At 40.0% G+C, this 17,490-nt stretch overlaps 1 protein-coding gene across 1 annotated transcript in view; it reads right to left on the bottom strand.

Moving 5' to 3' along the window:
• Nucleotides 1-2,566: 2,566 nt before the first annotated feature.
• The window catches only part of CHD7 (chromodomain helicase DNA binding protein 7), a 409,978-nt gene continuing 395,054 nt past the window's right edge, over nucleotides 2,567-17,490 (bottom strand). Inside the window, exons 34-38 of the mRNA XM_006874046.1 lie at nucleotides 16,904-17,347; nucleotides 14,308-14,529; nucleotides 12,849-12,989; nucleotides 7,481-7,585; nucleotides 2,567-4,469 (exon numbers count right to left, since the gene is read on the bottom strand). Of these exons, the coding sequence (XP_006874108.1) occupies nucleotides 3,555-4,469; nucleotides 7,481-7,585; nucleotides 12,849-12,989; nucleotides 14,308-14,529; nucleotides 16,904-17,347 (1,827 nt within the window). The 3' untranslated portion in view covers nucleotides 2,567-3,554. The remainder of the gene's footprint in view (nucleotides 4,470-7,480; nucleotides 7,586-12,848; nucleotides 12,990-14,307; nucleotides 14,530-16,903; nucleotides 17,348-17,490) is intronic.

Genomic DNA, 17,490 nt, shown 5'->3' with positions numbered 1-17,490 from the left:
CATATGAACTGGAACCACAGTAACAATATTTTTTACTTACTCCCAGAAATCCAAATTTAAATAAAAGTAACCGCAAGGTCGATGGTTCAAATTTACCAGCTGCACCTCAGAAACCCTAAACAGGGTAGCTATGAGTCAGCTCTGACTCAACAGCACTTAACAACAACTGGGACCCAAGTTTTCTTAGTCAGATTTCATATTGTTTCGTCTCTAAGTTGATTCCATCTCATAGTAATCCCATAGGACAGAACAGAACTCTATCTAGAGTCAGGCTGCTAATCTCAAGATCAGGAGTTCAATACTATCAGCTGTTCTGTGGGAGAAAGATGAGGCTTTCTGCTCTCATAAAGATTTGTAGCCTAGGAAACCCTATACAGGGTCGCTATGAGTCAGAACCAACTGATGGCACACAAGCACCACCACCACTGCCATATAGTTTCTAAGACTGTTAATCTTGAAAGATTGGTATCTTCCTTCCATGGAGCAGCTGGGAGATTCAAATTGCTCATCTTGAATACTTAAACACTCTTCCTTCATATGGTGGTGGTGATGTGCTTTGGAGTCGGTTCTGACTCATAGCGACCCTGCTTAGGGTTTCCAAGTTTGTAAACCTTTATGGGAGCAGAAAGCCTTTTTCTCCTTCCGAACAGCTGGTAGTTTCAAACTGATGACCTTGGGGTTAGCAGCTCTTCTTCCTTCATAGGTTGTTGTTAAGTGCTGTTGAGTCGATTCCAACCCATAGCGACCCTGTATAGGGTTTCCAAGGAGCAACTTGTGAACTTGAACCCACTGACCTTGCAGTTCAAATGACTTTGCAGTCTGATGAATTAGCCCACAGTGCCACAACCAGGACTCCTCTTCCTTCATATAGCTCTCTCTTAATTCACAGCTTCAAATTTAAGATCTGTTAAAAGATAAAAAAATACAGAATCAAACACTTTGGATCATCATGAAGTAATTTTCTTTCAGAGAGTAGCATGGTGAGGATGCTGTATCATACTATCTAGATATATATCCAGCTCCTCCATACTAGTGGCCTGTCTTAGGCTGTATGAAGAACCTACTGGATGCTTTCTCACAGAAGAGCATCTCCTTTGCAGTAGAGAAATGAGGCAGCAGTAAGCAAAGCCTAGAAAGTGCTCTGTCCTTCAGTGCTTCATTTACACTGAGTACACAATGAACATCAGTCATTAGATATTAGACGGAATTTTAAATATTTCTTACTTAGGTAGAGTTGAGGTACAATACCAAGAATTCCATCTCACTCTGCCATCTAGTTGGTTTTGACTCATAACAACCCCGTGAGTCTTTAAAGCAGAAAGCTTCATCTTCCTCCCTCGGGGCAGCTGGTGGCTTGTAACTTTTCCTTGTTCTTCCCAGCTGACCTTGTGGCTAGCTGTCCAGTGCGTATCCTCTGGTGCCACCAGAAAAAAAAAAAAGTAACTTTACAGCAGTGTTAACAGATGAATCCTGGATGACATGGAGATGGCTCCTTCCAAGGTCTCCTGGGCTTTGCACACTGCTCTCTAATAGGAAAAAGTCACAGGGAAAAAAATCTCCAAGACTATAAAGCTATTTTTAGGCTAAAAAGTTTTTCAGTGATTTAAATACGTAAATTCATACATTTAGTATAAAGCTATTCTTAAAAGTACTTCTCTCCAAGGCTATCCATTAAATAACTTTCAAGAGATATTGATGATGATGTTGATGAATCATCATAGGATCTCTGATTGGCTTCAAGTGATTCCTCTTCCAGTACTGTAATGGGTACATTGTTTTCAAGTTGGGGTATAAATTAACTGATTCTTTGTTCAAAAAGAATCTGGATGATCTTGTAATCACAGGAAGAATGAGCGGTATGGATTCTGTGTGTATACTGTGGGGAGGGTTTCTGAGTGAGGCCACAAACACATCTTTGTCTATTTCCTTCCTCTTCCTTTTAATTTGTTTAGGTAACTTAAGAAGGTGAAAACAGCAGATCTCGAATTATATTTTATGTTACATATCAGAGGTCATATGCTATAGACAAATCAGCAGCTCTTGGCAGGGAGGGTATGCGCACATGTGCACTGAAGGGGTCCTTTTAAATCTCATGTGGGTTTTTCCGCACACGGTTTTGGCATCAAGCTCTAGTCTGTAGGATGCCAGGCGCCTTGCTGACACTAAGGTATTGTGTTTTTCTACCCATTAGCCAAGGAGAAATGACCTAGATATTGTGCCTTAATAAAGCTTCATATTTCTCTTGCCCCTTGGTTCCTGAGTATACCATAGTCTCATATGCTATAAACATTTGTAGTATTCTCAGTCTCAGATGTCCTTTTGAAGGGGTAAGGGGAATTTTTTGTGTATTTATCAGTTGAGATATCTGGAGTGAAATTCTGTGAAGGTAATTCAAAGTTTTTCTTCCTGTGTAGTTTTGAGGACAGTTTACAGTATTACTAACAGCTAATCTAGTATAAGAGGATGCATCAAGAAACTGTACAAAAGCCAGAATACTATATTTGCATCTATTATGAATACAAAAAATAGAGTTAACACCAGTTCCCCTACATACTACATTCTATAATTACATCTCTGCATATCATGGGTCACTTTTATTAAAAGCATCATTACTACAGTTGGCAGCAATTTACATTTTATCTTACATGATAGCAGTTTTCAGAGAAAAAAATAAAAGGACTTCACAACAAAGAAAAAAACAATACATTTACAAAGTCATGTCTGTAAACTTCAAGGCTAGTTTAGAGCTGAGGTAATGCTGTTTAGCTTTGTGGCTAAAGTAACAAAGTCCTTTAAATTTTTTAAAAAAGGTACCTGATTCTTTCTTCTCTCACTCTTTATTTAGTTATCTATTTGTTTATACCAGTGCATTACAACATCACGAGACAATGGAACTGTAGTTCTATCTGGCAAGAACCCTCCCAGTAGGTTGATTTCCAAAGGGACCCTTCACATTCAACAGCTGCCTTATTATTGCTGTGTCTCGAGACAGAGACATTCACACCTAAGGTGGAGATTGTCAGAGTGTATGTTTGTGTGTGTATGAGCCAAGTGTGGGAACCCCCATACAGTCAAATAGGAAAATCATGAGCAAGTATGATATGTATGATAAATTTCATCTTGACCTTCACAGCAAAAAAGTTCAAATTAAAAAAATTAAATATATAACTTCATACTTCCTTTAAACAGCACCACTTCCTTCTATTGATGCTGCTCAGTTACAAATTGCTCTTTTATTATAATACCAACGGTACCAAAAGGAAAAAAAAAAAAGAAAGAAAGCAGAGCATTATGTAAGTTTCCTTAAAAAGACATGATCACCTCTCAAATTTCATCTCTCCTAGGGATAATAAATAATGCACTGCACAATACTTAATGACCAAGATACCTTTTGACACACCTGTATAACATGACTTGGATTTTTTTTTTTTTTTTTTGCTACACTATGTTACAGAACAGCTTATAAAACTAGGTATGAACATTAACTGTGAGTGTAAACAGTAGGACTACCACTTGTCAAAAGTTTTAAACACTTTAACTGGAACTGGTACTGGTTATTCATCATTTTCATTGTTTTCTATTTCATCTCCCCCGTCAAGTGAGTCTAGCTCTTCGCCCTGTGCTATTTCATCTTCTAAGAGGGAGGACTCAGCGGTTTTATCCAGGCTCTCCTCAGCATCACTGCCTTCCAAGGTCTCCTCATCTTTGAAGGGTGTCCCCTCAGCCTTGTCAGTAGGCTTGTCGTCGCCAGGGCCCACAGCATTCTGCAGTCCTGCCAGCGTGGGAAACCCAGGCAGTGTTAACCCTCCCAGGCCTGGAGGTAGAAACATGGATGGGTAAAATAGGCCAGGGGCCATGGTGGACAGGAGGAAAGGGTTGAAGGCCAGTGGGTTGGAGGGCAACCCAGCCGTGGCAGTAGCAGCACCAACAGATCCATTTGCAGAGTCAGTAGCCAAAACAGCATCTGTGCTTTTCTCAGAGTCTTTGTTCTCATCTTCATTCTCATTGCCTTTCTCTTCTGCTTTTGCAGTGCTGTCCTCTGGGTCTCCCAGCCCAGGGCCAGGTGTGGTGTTTCCTGCAGCAGGCAGTGGGGCGTTGAGCAACCCGCTGAGCCCGAACACACCAGGCAGGCCCGCCATCCCCGGCAGCATAAGCGGCAGCACAGCTGCTGAGTTCTTGGAGTCACCTCCAGCCGAGGCAGCTGTTGCCAGTCCTGGAGGGAAGCCCATGAGCCCTGCCAGCTGGAGAGACTGTAGACTTTGGAGGTTCTGGAGACTGGTGAGGTCCATTCCAGCGAACAGGTTGTTAACCAAGAGAGGGTTGATTCCGGATGTGGAGGCCACAGCAGCAGCGGCTGCAGCTGCTCTGGCGATCTCACTTTTTGGCCGCCTTCCTCTTCGGCTTACTCCCTCTCCCCGTACCACTGGGCCAGTGAGAAGACGATCAAACATGGACTCCGGAACAAAGCCCTGAGGGAAAGAGGAACCAACAATAGTATTAAAGTTGTTGTCAAAAATATAAGTTTTTACCTATAATTTATGCATACCACCACTTAATACCCAAACTCTTGCTATTAGTTGCCTTTGGATTCTAATTCATGGCCATCCCATTTGTGCAGAGAATAACTACATGGGATTGTGGCAATAGCAGCATGGAGCATACTGCTAGGCCTGCTTTCTAAGATGTCTCTGAGTGGGTCTGAACAGTCAAACTTTCAATCAGTAGTCCAACACTTAATCATTTGCATCACCTAGGGACTTGCAGACTCAAAAAAAGAACAACAACAAAAGGGTTCTGTCTAGCCAGTTCTGACTCTTAGCAATCCTACAGGCAGAGTAGAGCTGCCCCATCGGGTTTCAAAGGCTGAGAACCTTTACTAGTAAGCAGGGCTTTCTCCCCTGGCATAGTCCCAATGTCCTTTCAGTTAGCAGCCAAACGCTTAACCTCTCTACCCATGACACTCCTTTACAAAATCCAAACCAAATCCATTGCCATCAAGTCAATTATGACTCACAGTGACCCTCTAAGATAGAATCAAACTGCACCCAGGCTGTAAATTGTAACGGGAGTTGTGATGTCATGCATGACCAAGTTGGGCCACCAAGTTATATAATGTCTCTTCTAACCATAGTCTTTAACCCCGACCAAAACATTCCTGTCCTGCTGGGTCTGGGTAAGAGAAGGTAGGAGAAGATACTGATAGAATGACATGATTCAGCTGTGGATGTTAACAGAGTTCATCACAATTGTGAACACTTGAAATTCTAGCATGGGTTTAAACAAGCCATCTCACAAGCGGGGGGATGGGAGTAGATTTCACCACCATCAAAGAAACAGGAGTGGAGTGTGTCCTTTGAACACTGAGATCCCTCTGCACTGAACCTCTTAGATCCAGGGACACAGTGTTGTTGCAACAGAGGAGCAGTAGCAGAGGAGATGTGTGAGGCAGAGCAGTGGATTTCCCAGTACATGGAGCAAGCAAAGTGGAGTGACCTTGGGCAGGAAGCTTGCTTGTAGAGTGGGGTGTCTCCAGGAACTTAAGTGGGAAAGCTAGGTTTACTGATTCATGGAGCTAGAGCCAAGTGCCTTCAGGCAGAGGTTTATGGTGAAGTGGTGTGTGCTATGGGGTAACTGGAACAACTGTTCCTGAGCATTTATGACCCAGAATGTAACCTGTTAACATCCCTAATAAACCCCATAACTGTGAGCACAGTGTCTGAATTCTGCATTACCATTGTAACAGATTACTGAACCCAGTTGAATAGAGAAGGCTGAGGGGAGAACCGTTATTGCTACATATTTTTTGCAGGAGCAGATTGCTACATCTTTCTCCCATGGAGTAGTTAGTGGGTTTGAACTGCAAGTCTGTTAGTAGCTGACTACTAAACCACAGCATCACCAGGCCTCCTTACTCCTATACTTGTTAAATGCCATTGAGCTGGTTCTGCCTCATAGCAACCCTATACAGGATTTCCAAAGCTATAAATTTTTGAGGGAGCAGAAAGCCTCATTTTTCTCCCACAGAGCAGCTGGTGGGCTCAAACTGCCAACCTTGTGGCTTGCTTATCCTATAGAGCCACCACACTCCCTACTACCATACTGTTGCTGTCAAGTGCCATCAAGTCAGTTCCAATATATAGGGTTTCCAAGAAGTGGCTGGTGGGTTTGAAGCACTGACTTTGAGGTTAGTAGTCCAGTGTTTATCCTACAGAGCCACACCAGGACTCCACTATGATACTAAGAGAGTTTACAGACACCTAAAATTTCACATATCTTTTATTCCTTTGGGCAAATTCTTGCATCCATTTTCCCCAGTGGTTCTGAAAATAATATTCTGGCATGGGTCTTTATGGTGAACTAAACATTGGCATTCCAAACGGAAATGCATATCATCTCCAGACTAAAAGCACAATGATAAAACTCATGAAAACAAAAACTCTGATTGTCAGTATTATGTTTGCTCAACTGAACTATGCAGAATTTGTTAAAAACTAGCATATCAGAGAAGCAAATGTCAAGCTGGCTGCATTCATGATTAACTTAAGAAATAATACACCAGAAAGTAGCTGAACAATACAACAAATTTAATCAAGTTTAGCATTATCCAAAGAAATGAAAACTTGTGTTCACACAAAATTCGTGCATCAATGTTTATAGCAGCTCTAGTTTGTCCAAAATTTGAAAACAACCAAAATGTCTTCTGGTAGTAAACAAATAACAGTATATCTCTGCAACGGAATTCAGCAGTAAAAAGAACAAACATTTGATACACACAACTTAGATGAATCTCAAAGGCATTACAATGCATGAAAGAAGCTGTCTCAAAAGGCTAGATACTTTATGCTTCCATTTATATGACATTCTCCAAAAATGGAGGGAGAATAGACCAGTAGTTATAGGATTTTGGAGTAGGGGAGGGGATACAAGAGAAGTATTAGGGTGATGGAACTATTCTGTATTCTGATTATGGTAGCTGTTCATGAATCTGTACATGTGTTACCTTTATGATCTCCATTACAAATATCATCCCACAGATAGATGGTAAGCAGACTCACTGGGGGTATTCCTCCCTGTGATAATACTACCTTAATACTATGAATGAAGGAGCTCTGGTAGCATAATTGTTACGTACGAACTGGGCTGCTAACCTCAAGGTCAGCAGTTCGAAACTACCAGTGGTTCCATGGGAGAAAGATGAGGCGTTCTGCTCCCGTAAAGATTTACAGCCTTGGAAACCCTGTGCAGGGTCACTATGAGTCAGAACTGACTCCATGGTACTTAACAAAAATACTATGAATGTACATGTCTACAGAGTCCTAATCAATCTACTTTCAACAGTAGAAGAACAGGTATCTGAAATGACAATGTATTAGTGATGTATGAAGATGATGAAATTCTCTAAAGGTACTGTTAGACTTGAACAATTAATTGGGGTAATGGAAAGTAAGGAAAAATTCAGGAATGTGGAGTTGGTACTTACAGACTGCTTAACTATATCAGTCCAATCTGGGGCAACTGCAAATTCAGGATTTTCTTCCAGCCACCTAGGTAGATCCTTCATTGGAGGGGCCATTGCTCCACCCATCTAGGGAGAAACATTTATGGGGGGGTGGGAATAAAAAAACTTTAATTCTTCTCTAGATATATATAGATTCTGAAAGAAGATGATTCTTTTCCTTAAAAATTATTGTAGGTACAGACTTCCAGTAAGATGGCAGACTAAGCAGATGCACTACAGGGACCATCTATAACAGAGAAACAAGAGACACCCCCCCCACACACACACACACACAAAAAGACACAAATGAATATCCTGGGACCCTGAACTTCAGAAGAAAGGTTAGAGAAGTGCATTGAACGCTGCTGGAAGAAGAAGTGGATTAGGGACAGTGAGAGACAGAGGCTGACTGGTAAACGGTGACCACCTTGAACCTTTGAGAGCAACTCTAGCAACAGAAGAAAGTCACACAGTTGACTGGAAATGTATAGTTTCTTTTTTACCCCTATGTTCCCCTGGCGACCAGAGGGGTGGCCAGCTCCCATTCTCATCTATCCTTAGCACAGACCCTTGCTCTCCAGGATTCTGGAGCCAGTGTGAGGTGGGGCCTAGCTACGCTGTTTTGGTGCATCATTTTGGTGCTGGGATTCAAGTGGCTTAGGACCTACAGACCCCACAGAGCCACCAGACCAGCATTTAACCAGTCATTTTATGGTCCTAACAGACACTGAAACTAGCTCCATCAAGGGCTCCCATGAACTATGTCCAGATTGAGTGCCCTGAACACAGGTAACACCAAGTCCTATATGAACTCCTTCTAGGACCAGGAACTCTGTTGTCACATCCCTCCCACACCCACATCAAGAGCTCCTGGGCTTGCAGGAGCCCCGCAAGTTTTCTCTTCTACAGGTCCAACAGCCACACTGCTTTCCTGTTTGGGGGTTTGGTTTTTTCCTTTTTCTGTTTCATTGTTTTTATTTTTTTGCCTCCTTCTTCTCTGTTCATTCCCTTGAATTTTATCTTTTCTATCTCTGCTTTTAGTTTTCCTTTTCTTCTGTCTCTCATTTCTCATTTAAATTTTTCTTTTGATCTTTCTTTACTGCTATCTACTCTCTTTCTCTTTTCATCTACATTTTCCCTGATTTTTCTAAGGGTTATTTTTATTTCTTCCTTTTATTTTCTCTCCTGTCTGTTTTCATGTCCCTCTTTTCTCTTTTTATCCTTTTAAATTCTTTTTTATGCTTTACTATTTTTTCATTGTTGGTTGGTTGCTTGTTTATTTTGTTTTGTTTCCTCAAGTGTGTGTTGGAGGTGGGGGTAGGGGTGGTGCTCTCTTTTCTACTCAACAGCAGAACAGCAAATGTGTCAATAGAGTCCAGCCACACCATACCCTCTGCTGCTCCACTGGGCAGGGGCCAATACTTGCTCCTATACCAGCTGATTAGTGATAGATGCAAACCAGTCAAACCCACCCCAAACTGAATTGCATGAATGATGAATGGAGAAATATACTCATTCTTCCATTCTCTAACTAGACCCACAGAAGACAGGTGGTGAGAGGTGAAGAATGTATGAATAGATAATCATAAATTAAACACAAATATGAAAACATCACAATGTCCCAGAGACAACAGAAGATTTTTAACTCACACAAGAAAGGAGAGAATGGCACAAATGATCAAGATGCAGATCCAAAAATCAGATTTGAGGAAGAAAAGGTAATGGAACTAAAGGAAAAGGAATTAATCTTGGTGTGGTGCTATAGGATAAGCAATGGACTATTAACCGAAAAGTCGGAAGTTCAAACCCAACAGCTGCAAACTTGTAGACCATATGAGTCAGAATGGACTCAATGGCATTTGACAACAACAACAACAAAAGATTTACAGAAAAATGGAGGAAAGCAAGGAGAACACAGAATAAATGCAAATTTTGAAATAATATAAAACCTGTATTAAAAATCCAGAAGATTATAAAGATTTCTGAAATGAACAATACAGCCAGAGCAGGTGGAAAAGGGACACAGGGTGCCACCGATGGGGAAGCAATTCGGCCAAGGCAGAGTCACCCCCACCCTTGCTCCTCCCGTCCATGACCCAGGTTCCTGGCCCTGAGACCCCTTCTCCTCAGGGAGTCTAGCACATGATCAGATTTCCAGACTAGGAAGAGATAATTAAAAGCACAGAAGTGCTCGTTGATGACCACCTGGGTCTACTTGTGAGTGGAAGTGGAAGAAATGCAGCAATGGAGACACAGGCTGAGTTTGACCATGTTCCACTGACATCCACTGACCTTGAGATGAGAGAGAGGAGGAAGGGTTGGCTGGTCTGAAGTTTAGGAAGATGTGTGAACTCCTGAGCCCATGGGCACTGATCTAGCCCCTAGAAGCTGGGGCTGAGAGTGAAGTGGCTAGGTGATTTAAAGTGCAGGGAGGTGAGAGTGAACTCTCAAACTTGCAGCTAGTACCCATTTAACCTAGCTTGAATTGATCAGATGAAGAGAAAGATGTTTGACCAGATGAAGAGAAAGATGTTTGATACTGTGAGCAAGTATAAACTGCTATAATTTAATAAACTAGACTTTTGCAGTTGCTCAAAATTTCAACCAGAATGGAAGGATTCTTTAAATCAAGGAAAAACTTGGTTTCCTTATTGCACTGAATTGATAGGGATGTCTATTTAGATACTGGCTATCAAAAATGGGGAGGGCTCTATAGGCATGAAGTGGCTAGCTTAGAAGATTTCATAAATGTGCTTAGTTTCAGAACAAGGAGGGTATCTGGTGAAAGAGGATGGGGGTGTGATGGTGATAAGATTTTTTTATTCAATTGTGAGTAACTGTTAGCAGGATTAATTGTGATTGTCACAACTGTAAGTGTAGAAGATGTGTAACTAAAAGTGCAGAGTAGTTAACCTTTCATTTCAGGAACAGACAATCCCAGGATCATCAAGAAGTGTGAGATACCAACTTAAAAAAAATGGTGACAGCAGAGATGGTGGCATGGAAAGACAGTAGCTTCAGGCTTCAGGCCCTTGGACTGAATAATGCTGTGTGCCTGCTGGCAGGAGGCTGGCTGGCATAATGTGCCCTTTGAACATTTAAATGAATATTTATTTTTTGTTTGTGTGTATACAAATGTTTTTGCTCTGTTCACTTTTGAAATATGTCCATGAGGAGCCACAGGGAGGAAGCAGGATAACTGTTGTTGCAGTGAGGAGACTGTATTCACTAAGATGAAACAAAGTATTTAATTTGTTGAATGTAAAGCTGATAATTTTCTCTGCAAACCTTTACTCAGTTCACAACAAAAAGTGAAGACTTCCAAATAGGATAGATCCCAAAAGAAAACCATCATCACATATCATAATCAAACCAAAGACAGGGAAAGAATCCTGATAGCAGCTCAGGAAAACTGAAAAGTCACCTATAAAGGAGAACTAATAAGGCTAAGTTCTGATTTTTCAGCAGAAACCATGCAGGTGAGAAGACAATGGAATGGCATTTATGAAACTCTGAAAAGAACAAAATTGTCTGCCAAGAATCATATACCCAGGCAAGCTTCTCTTAAATATGATGGTGGAATGAGGATTTCCAAATAAACAGAAATTAAAGGAATTTGTAATAGCTAGACCAACTTTTAAAAAACTACTAAATGATGTTTTTTTGACTGAGAACCAACAACAGCAGACAGCAACCTAAAATTAACATACAAGATACCATCACCCAGAACTCAATCCATACGTAGACATATCCAAAGTAAAACAAACCTTCAAGACTGTAAATAGGGAGCCAGAGACATCAATTTATAATAAAGCCATCTACACAGCAAAAAAAAAAAGAGAACTGTGTAGAAGCAGAACTCTCAAATGGCGAGAAAGTCAAATAGATTTCAAGATAAAACAGACTGTTTTAAATGAAGAACAAAATAAATTATAGGGTAACCACAAAGAAAATGAATACATCTTCACATCAAAATAAGAGAAAAATCAGAAAGCTTTAGTAGACGGTAACACAATTAACAACCTACGATATGCAGATGATACAATATTACTTGCTGAAAGTGAAGAGGACTTAAAATATTTACTGATGAAGATCAAAGACCATAGCCTTCAGTATGGATTACATCTCAAGGTAAAGAAAACGAAAATCCTCATCAATGGATCAATAAACATTCTTATCAAGGGAGAAAAGATTGAAGTTGTCAAAGACTTCATTTTTCTTGGATCAACCATCAACACTCATGGAAGCAGCAGCCAAGAAATCAAATGAGATATTACATTAGGCAAATCTGCTGCATAATACTTTTTTTAAAGTGTTGAAGAGCAAAGATGTCAGCTTGAGGACTAAGGTATTCCTGACCCCAGCCATGGTATTTTCAATAACCTCATATGCACGCTAAAGTTGGACAGTGAATAAGGAAGATCGTAGAAGAATGATTCTTTTGAGTTATGGTGCTGGAGGAGAATATTGAAAGAACCATGGGCTGCCAAAAGAACAAATAGATCTGTGTTCGAAGAAGTACAGCCAGAGTGTTCCTTGGAAGCCAGGATGCCCAGACTTCATCTCTCATACTTTGGACATATTGACAGGAAGGACCAGTCACTAGATAGAGACATCATGTTTGGTAAGGTGGAGGGTCAGAGAAAAAGAGGAAGACCCCAGCAAGATGGATTGGCAAAGTGGCAGCATCAATGGGCTCAAGCATGGCAACAATTGTGAGGTTAGCCCAGAACCGGGAAGTGTTTTGTTCTAGTGTGTACAGGGTCACTATGAGTCAGTACTGACTCGATGGCACCAAACAACAACACCACAACAAAATGGAAGAAAATCCACACAAAAAATGAACTCTGCAGAAAATTATGTGGAAAAATTATGTGAAACAAAAAAACACACAGCAAAAGGTCAGCAATCAATTCATACACAATGCAGTTTTCAATAATAACTTAAGAATCTACAAAACACCTCACAACATGGATGAATCTGGAGGACATTGTAAGCTGGGTTAAATTAGTAAATCACAAAAGGACAAATACCACATGAGATCACTGTTATAAAAGTGAAGATAGTCTTGCTAAATGAAAACATTCTATGATGGTTACAGGGCAGGTGGGGGGCAGGGAAAAAATTAAGCGTCTAGAGGTAAATACTGTTAACTGACGGTACATAGAGTTGAATACCATCATTGTAATGATAAAACATGTACAATATATTGAATGTGGGACTGTTGATTTGTTCTGTAAAAATTCACCTGATTCACAATAAAAAGGTTAAAAAAATTATTGCAGGTAAAAACACTCTTTTTTGGGTTAAGAAATTTCATAAAAGTGAATTCTGTTTTCCAACACTTTACCTTCTTCCCATTTCGTTTATTAACAACAGGCACCCTTTCTTCTCCTGTCAAAGTGTTTATATCCAATTTATTAGGGTTTCGACATCTATGTCGTTTCTGTTTCGGTTTCTGAAATGAGGAAAACAGCACATCTGCATTCTTCTGCAAAAAAAAAGCCACAACAACAAATATATATATATTTAGTATGTACTTTTTTCTATAAAAAATGACAAAGAGAACAGTTAAGTAATTTTCAATTACCATAGAAGTTTCAAGTAGCTCTCAAATTATTAGAAATCTTACTTTTATTTGAAAAAACAAAACAAAAACTATTTTCCTCCAACTATTCATTAAGGAGGATTCCTGGTGTGGTGCTGCAGGATAACCACTGGACTGCAAGGTGGGTTTGAACTGCATGGTCAGTGGTTCAAATCCACCAGCCACTCCTCAGAAACCCTAAGTATCATTATGAGTCAAAACTGACTCAATGGCACACAACAAATACAATACTGCATTAAGGAATAAAATGAATACATATGCTGAGAGTCTGCTTTCCTTTTTGTCTGTCAATAACTATGCTTAAGGTTTTTTTCATCTAATGTTTACAGAAGGGCAACTTTTTGTAGCATATTTACTTCTAGTCAGTGACTTAAATGAACACAGAGGTGACATCATATCTGACAACAAAAGTCACAGAATACACACAAGGGATAAGAGCATCTTTGCAGGAGGAGGCATTTAGATAGGCAGAAAAAACAGGTAAAACTCAGGAAAATTAAATGTAAAATCCTACATTAAGTTTTTAAAAATCAATCACATAAGCATACAAAATAAAAGATTTGTTTTGCTAGCTAACTAAAAACAGTTTATGTGACAATATAAGAAAATAATAACTGTCAAAATTTTAACATAAGGCACATGTGTTCATTGCTTCAGAAGCAACTAATAAAACCTTGGACTGCATTAATTGGCCAAATCTCAAAAGGAAACAGCTTCATAGTACTTCGTGCTGGTCAGACCTTGCAGGTTGTTAATGAGGCTAATGAAAGTCAAGCCATATGAAGAGCTCCTGAAGAACCACATTTGTTTGGTGGAAGAAGAATAAATAGAATGCACCATCTTTGGATAACTACATGGCTGTCCCTCATGGGACAGTTCTGACCCTAGACTTTAATCTAGAAGATGACGCCCAAGTGGCACAATGGTTAATCACTCCGATACTAACCAAAAGGTTGGTGGTTGGAACCCATCCACGGCTCCGTGGGAAAAAAGACCTGGGGGCAATTCTACTCTGTCACATGAGTTGAAATCAACTCAGTGGTACACAATAACAATATAGAAGATACAATAATGAAAAAAAAAAAAAAGTGAAAGCTTTAAGATATTCAAGTAAAAGGCAGAGGAATGCTAATGGCATGTGGGAGAAGGAACTGAACTGCCCCTCAGGATTCCTTCCAACTTCAAACTCTGAAATACTTACTGGTACATAACTTGGCATATCAACTGTGTAAGTAGGATGCAGCTTAAGCCATTCAACTAAATCCTTATTTTTAGGTGCATCTTCCCCCACCAGCCTAGTCCCATCTTCTAGATTTATCACAGGGATACGTGTATCTGGGTCCAACTGTCCGGGAGAAGGAATGTTTCTTGTTGGTGGAGTTTCTATATCTTCTTCAAAGGCTTTGGTCACCTCAGCATCCTCCTGCAGAGAGGCGACAATGGTGTTAATTCTCACATTAGAACAGACATTCTAAAAATGTCCCACCTAAGAAAATGCTTCCCTAGTGTAATGGGAAGTTTATTAAAATAATGTCTGTTTTCGAATAAAGCAGCCTGGGTTGTGTAATGAGTAACATGTTGGGCTGCTAACCTCAAGATAAGCAGTTCGAAACCACCAGTTGCTACTCTGGAGAAAGATGAGACTTTCTGCTTCTGAAAAGATTTAGTCTCAGAGATCTTACATATGGTGTCTAGGAGATGGAATCAACTTAATGACAGTGGGTTTGTTTTTTGGCTTATTTTTGGAATAGTTATTAAATTACAAAGGAGAAACTTGTAATATTATTGTTCATAACTGCAGAATTCATAGTAACTTAGAAAGATCACAGTCCATTCTTCCTCTGTGCTTCGAAACCTAAAGCAAGCCATGGACATCATCTGTCTGAGCTTGATACACACAAAAGGCAGACTACTTAAACTTTCTTGGAGATCTGTGGATAACATCATTAAATATAATTTATAATTAAAAGGATTGTTCTAAAAGTTAGTTTATAAATAAACAATAAGCACTCTGTGCACAGTATTTCTACTTTCACACACTTCTTACCTCAATCCATTGCTCCATCCCTACTGCCCAAGCCTTCTTTAGTTCTTACTGTGTGTATTATTGCAATATTCCTGTGGCCGCCTAATTCTAGTTCCACCCTTTGTCAATACAACCTCCGGATTGCTATCCTAGTTAATTTTTTTTTAATGTAGCTTTGTGCAAAAATCTATTACATTCTCTATTCAAAGGATTTCAATGGTTTAGTCCCTATCTCCTTCAGGCTTGAGCATGCAGTCAAATCTCTGAGGTTTACTGTTCTGCTGAACCTCAGATTCATCCTTGCTCCTCCCATGCCACCTGTTTCAAATGGCCAAACCCTATTCAGTCATTAAAACTTAGCCTAAAGTATTAAAATCTCTAGGGAAAACGAAAACGATTTCTCTCCACATCCTTCTCCTCCATTCCTGGTTTTCCTGTGGGCTCACAAAGTCTCCTCAATATGCCTTAGTTACAGCACATGCATACAACAAAGATACATTATAATTTACTTAAAGGATTTATCCTGTTCCATACATATAATAATCCCGACTAGTAGCATGTCTTCCCACTTACTTTACTTAGAAACTAAATACTGTCCTTGAATTTTATGTGCATTGATATCACTCTCCACAACATCAATGGTGGGAACCCTTGAACTCCATCATTTGGTAAAAAATAAAACAAACAAAAAACCAATTTAAAGATATTCTCTAACATCTATCAGGAGTCCGCTGAGACGTGAGTGAGTTGCTAAATGTTACTTTGAAAAAATAAAATCAACAAATTCCTAACAATACTTAAAATATGTGAAATGGATAAAGTCAGCATTAAGTTCAGTGTAGGTTTTATGCTGGCAAAAGAAAACTACCACCTGGGTCTCACTGACTATTAATTCCTGGCACCTGTTCAAAAAGACAGGTATATGCTGGGATCCAAATACTCAACAGACTCATAGATGAAAAAAGGTGCCAGCTTTTTCCATAACAAATTCCCCAGTTTGTTCACATTAATGGAGAGAAGATTTTTAAGTCAACAGAATCTATCAGAATGTTAGGATGGGTTCAACCATGAATACTTGTCATCAGTGATACAACTTTGAGAGCCACACAACTAGAAGCAGGTTTTCACTTCTGGAACAGTAGCTTGCAGTTGATCTACCACCAGGTGTATTTTTATAAGATGCTAACAATAATCCGACAATAACAAAAATGACCTTCATTACAACTGATGCATTGGTAATCAGTTTTGAAATTTTACTTTTACCTATTAGGATGCTCCCAATTTTACTAGGCCCCACTAAATGAGCCCTGAGCCCTGTGAATTTGGGTGTGGCCTTATAGGATAACCACTGAACTGCTAACCATAAGGTCAGAAGTTCAAACCCACCAGCCACTCTTGGAAAACCTATTCAGGGTTACTATGAGTTGGAACATTTATATTAATCTAATAGATGCAGAGCACAGAACAAACAATTTTTAAGAACAGAAGCTTCTTTCTGCCTCACAAATTCAGAAACAACAACTTTGGGTGAAGAGAACTAGATTTTTGTTTTATACTACTCTTCCAAAATCAATTAATATTATTAGAACCATGGGAAGAATAAATCCTCAAGATACCCTAGGTTGAGACTGAGTGGTCTATATCAATTTTCCAGCTCAGTACCATGGCTCTGTTCACTGTAATTCTCTTTAAATAGTGGAAGAAGACAGCTTCGACACCACATCACTGCAGCAAGCTTGGCCCACTGTATGGGCAGGAGCCCCTGACTTACTGCACTCAGCGATGTCCGTTTGTGGCTCATGAAAAGCAGATCAAGGCCCTCCACATTTTTCCTCCTTCCCCGCCTTCTCTTCATGGGAGGCTCTCCATCTACCAGGGAGCCGTTGAGCAGATGCCTCGTGGGTGTGCGTGACAGACCTGCCTGGAGCAGTTCCATCTGAGTCTTAAAGGCATCAGAAACTGGTGTGGAGACATTAGGCAAGATAAACTTTGAATTAAGAGATGAGAAATTTGAGGTAGAACTTGTTGCCTCTCTTGAGGCCTTTGATAAATCTACAACTTTCTCTTGTCCATTTTCTGAGACCACCTGAGACTCCCGCAGTTGGGCAACCATCTCCATTAGATTCCGCCGCTTGGCAGCTCTTTCTGCCTCAATTTCAATTTTCCTCCTCCTCCTTCGTCGCTGGCGTGGGACTGGTAAGTTCAGTGTGTCTTCCTATTGAGAGATTCCAAAAGAGAGCTGCAATGAGCCAAAGTGGTATCTGGCTGGCTTTCAGACGTGAATTATAAACACTTGTGACTGAGGATAAACCAAAAAAATGGATAAAGCTGGAGAATCAGTAGTGGGATCAGTTAAAT

Source organism: Chrysochloris asiatica, unplaced genomic scaffold, assembly GCF_000296735.1.
Source record: "Chrysochloris asiatica unplaced genomic scaffold, ChrAsi1.0 scaffold00259, whole genome shotgun sequence".
In the NCBI taxonomy this organism is placed as follows: Eukaryota; Metazoa; Chordata; class Mammalia; order Afrosoricida; family Chrysochloridae; genus Chrysochloris; species Chrysochloris asiatica.
This window is presented reverse-complemented; position numbering and strand designations above follow the sequence as displayed.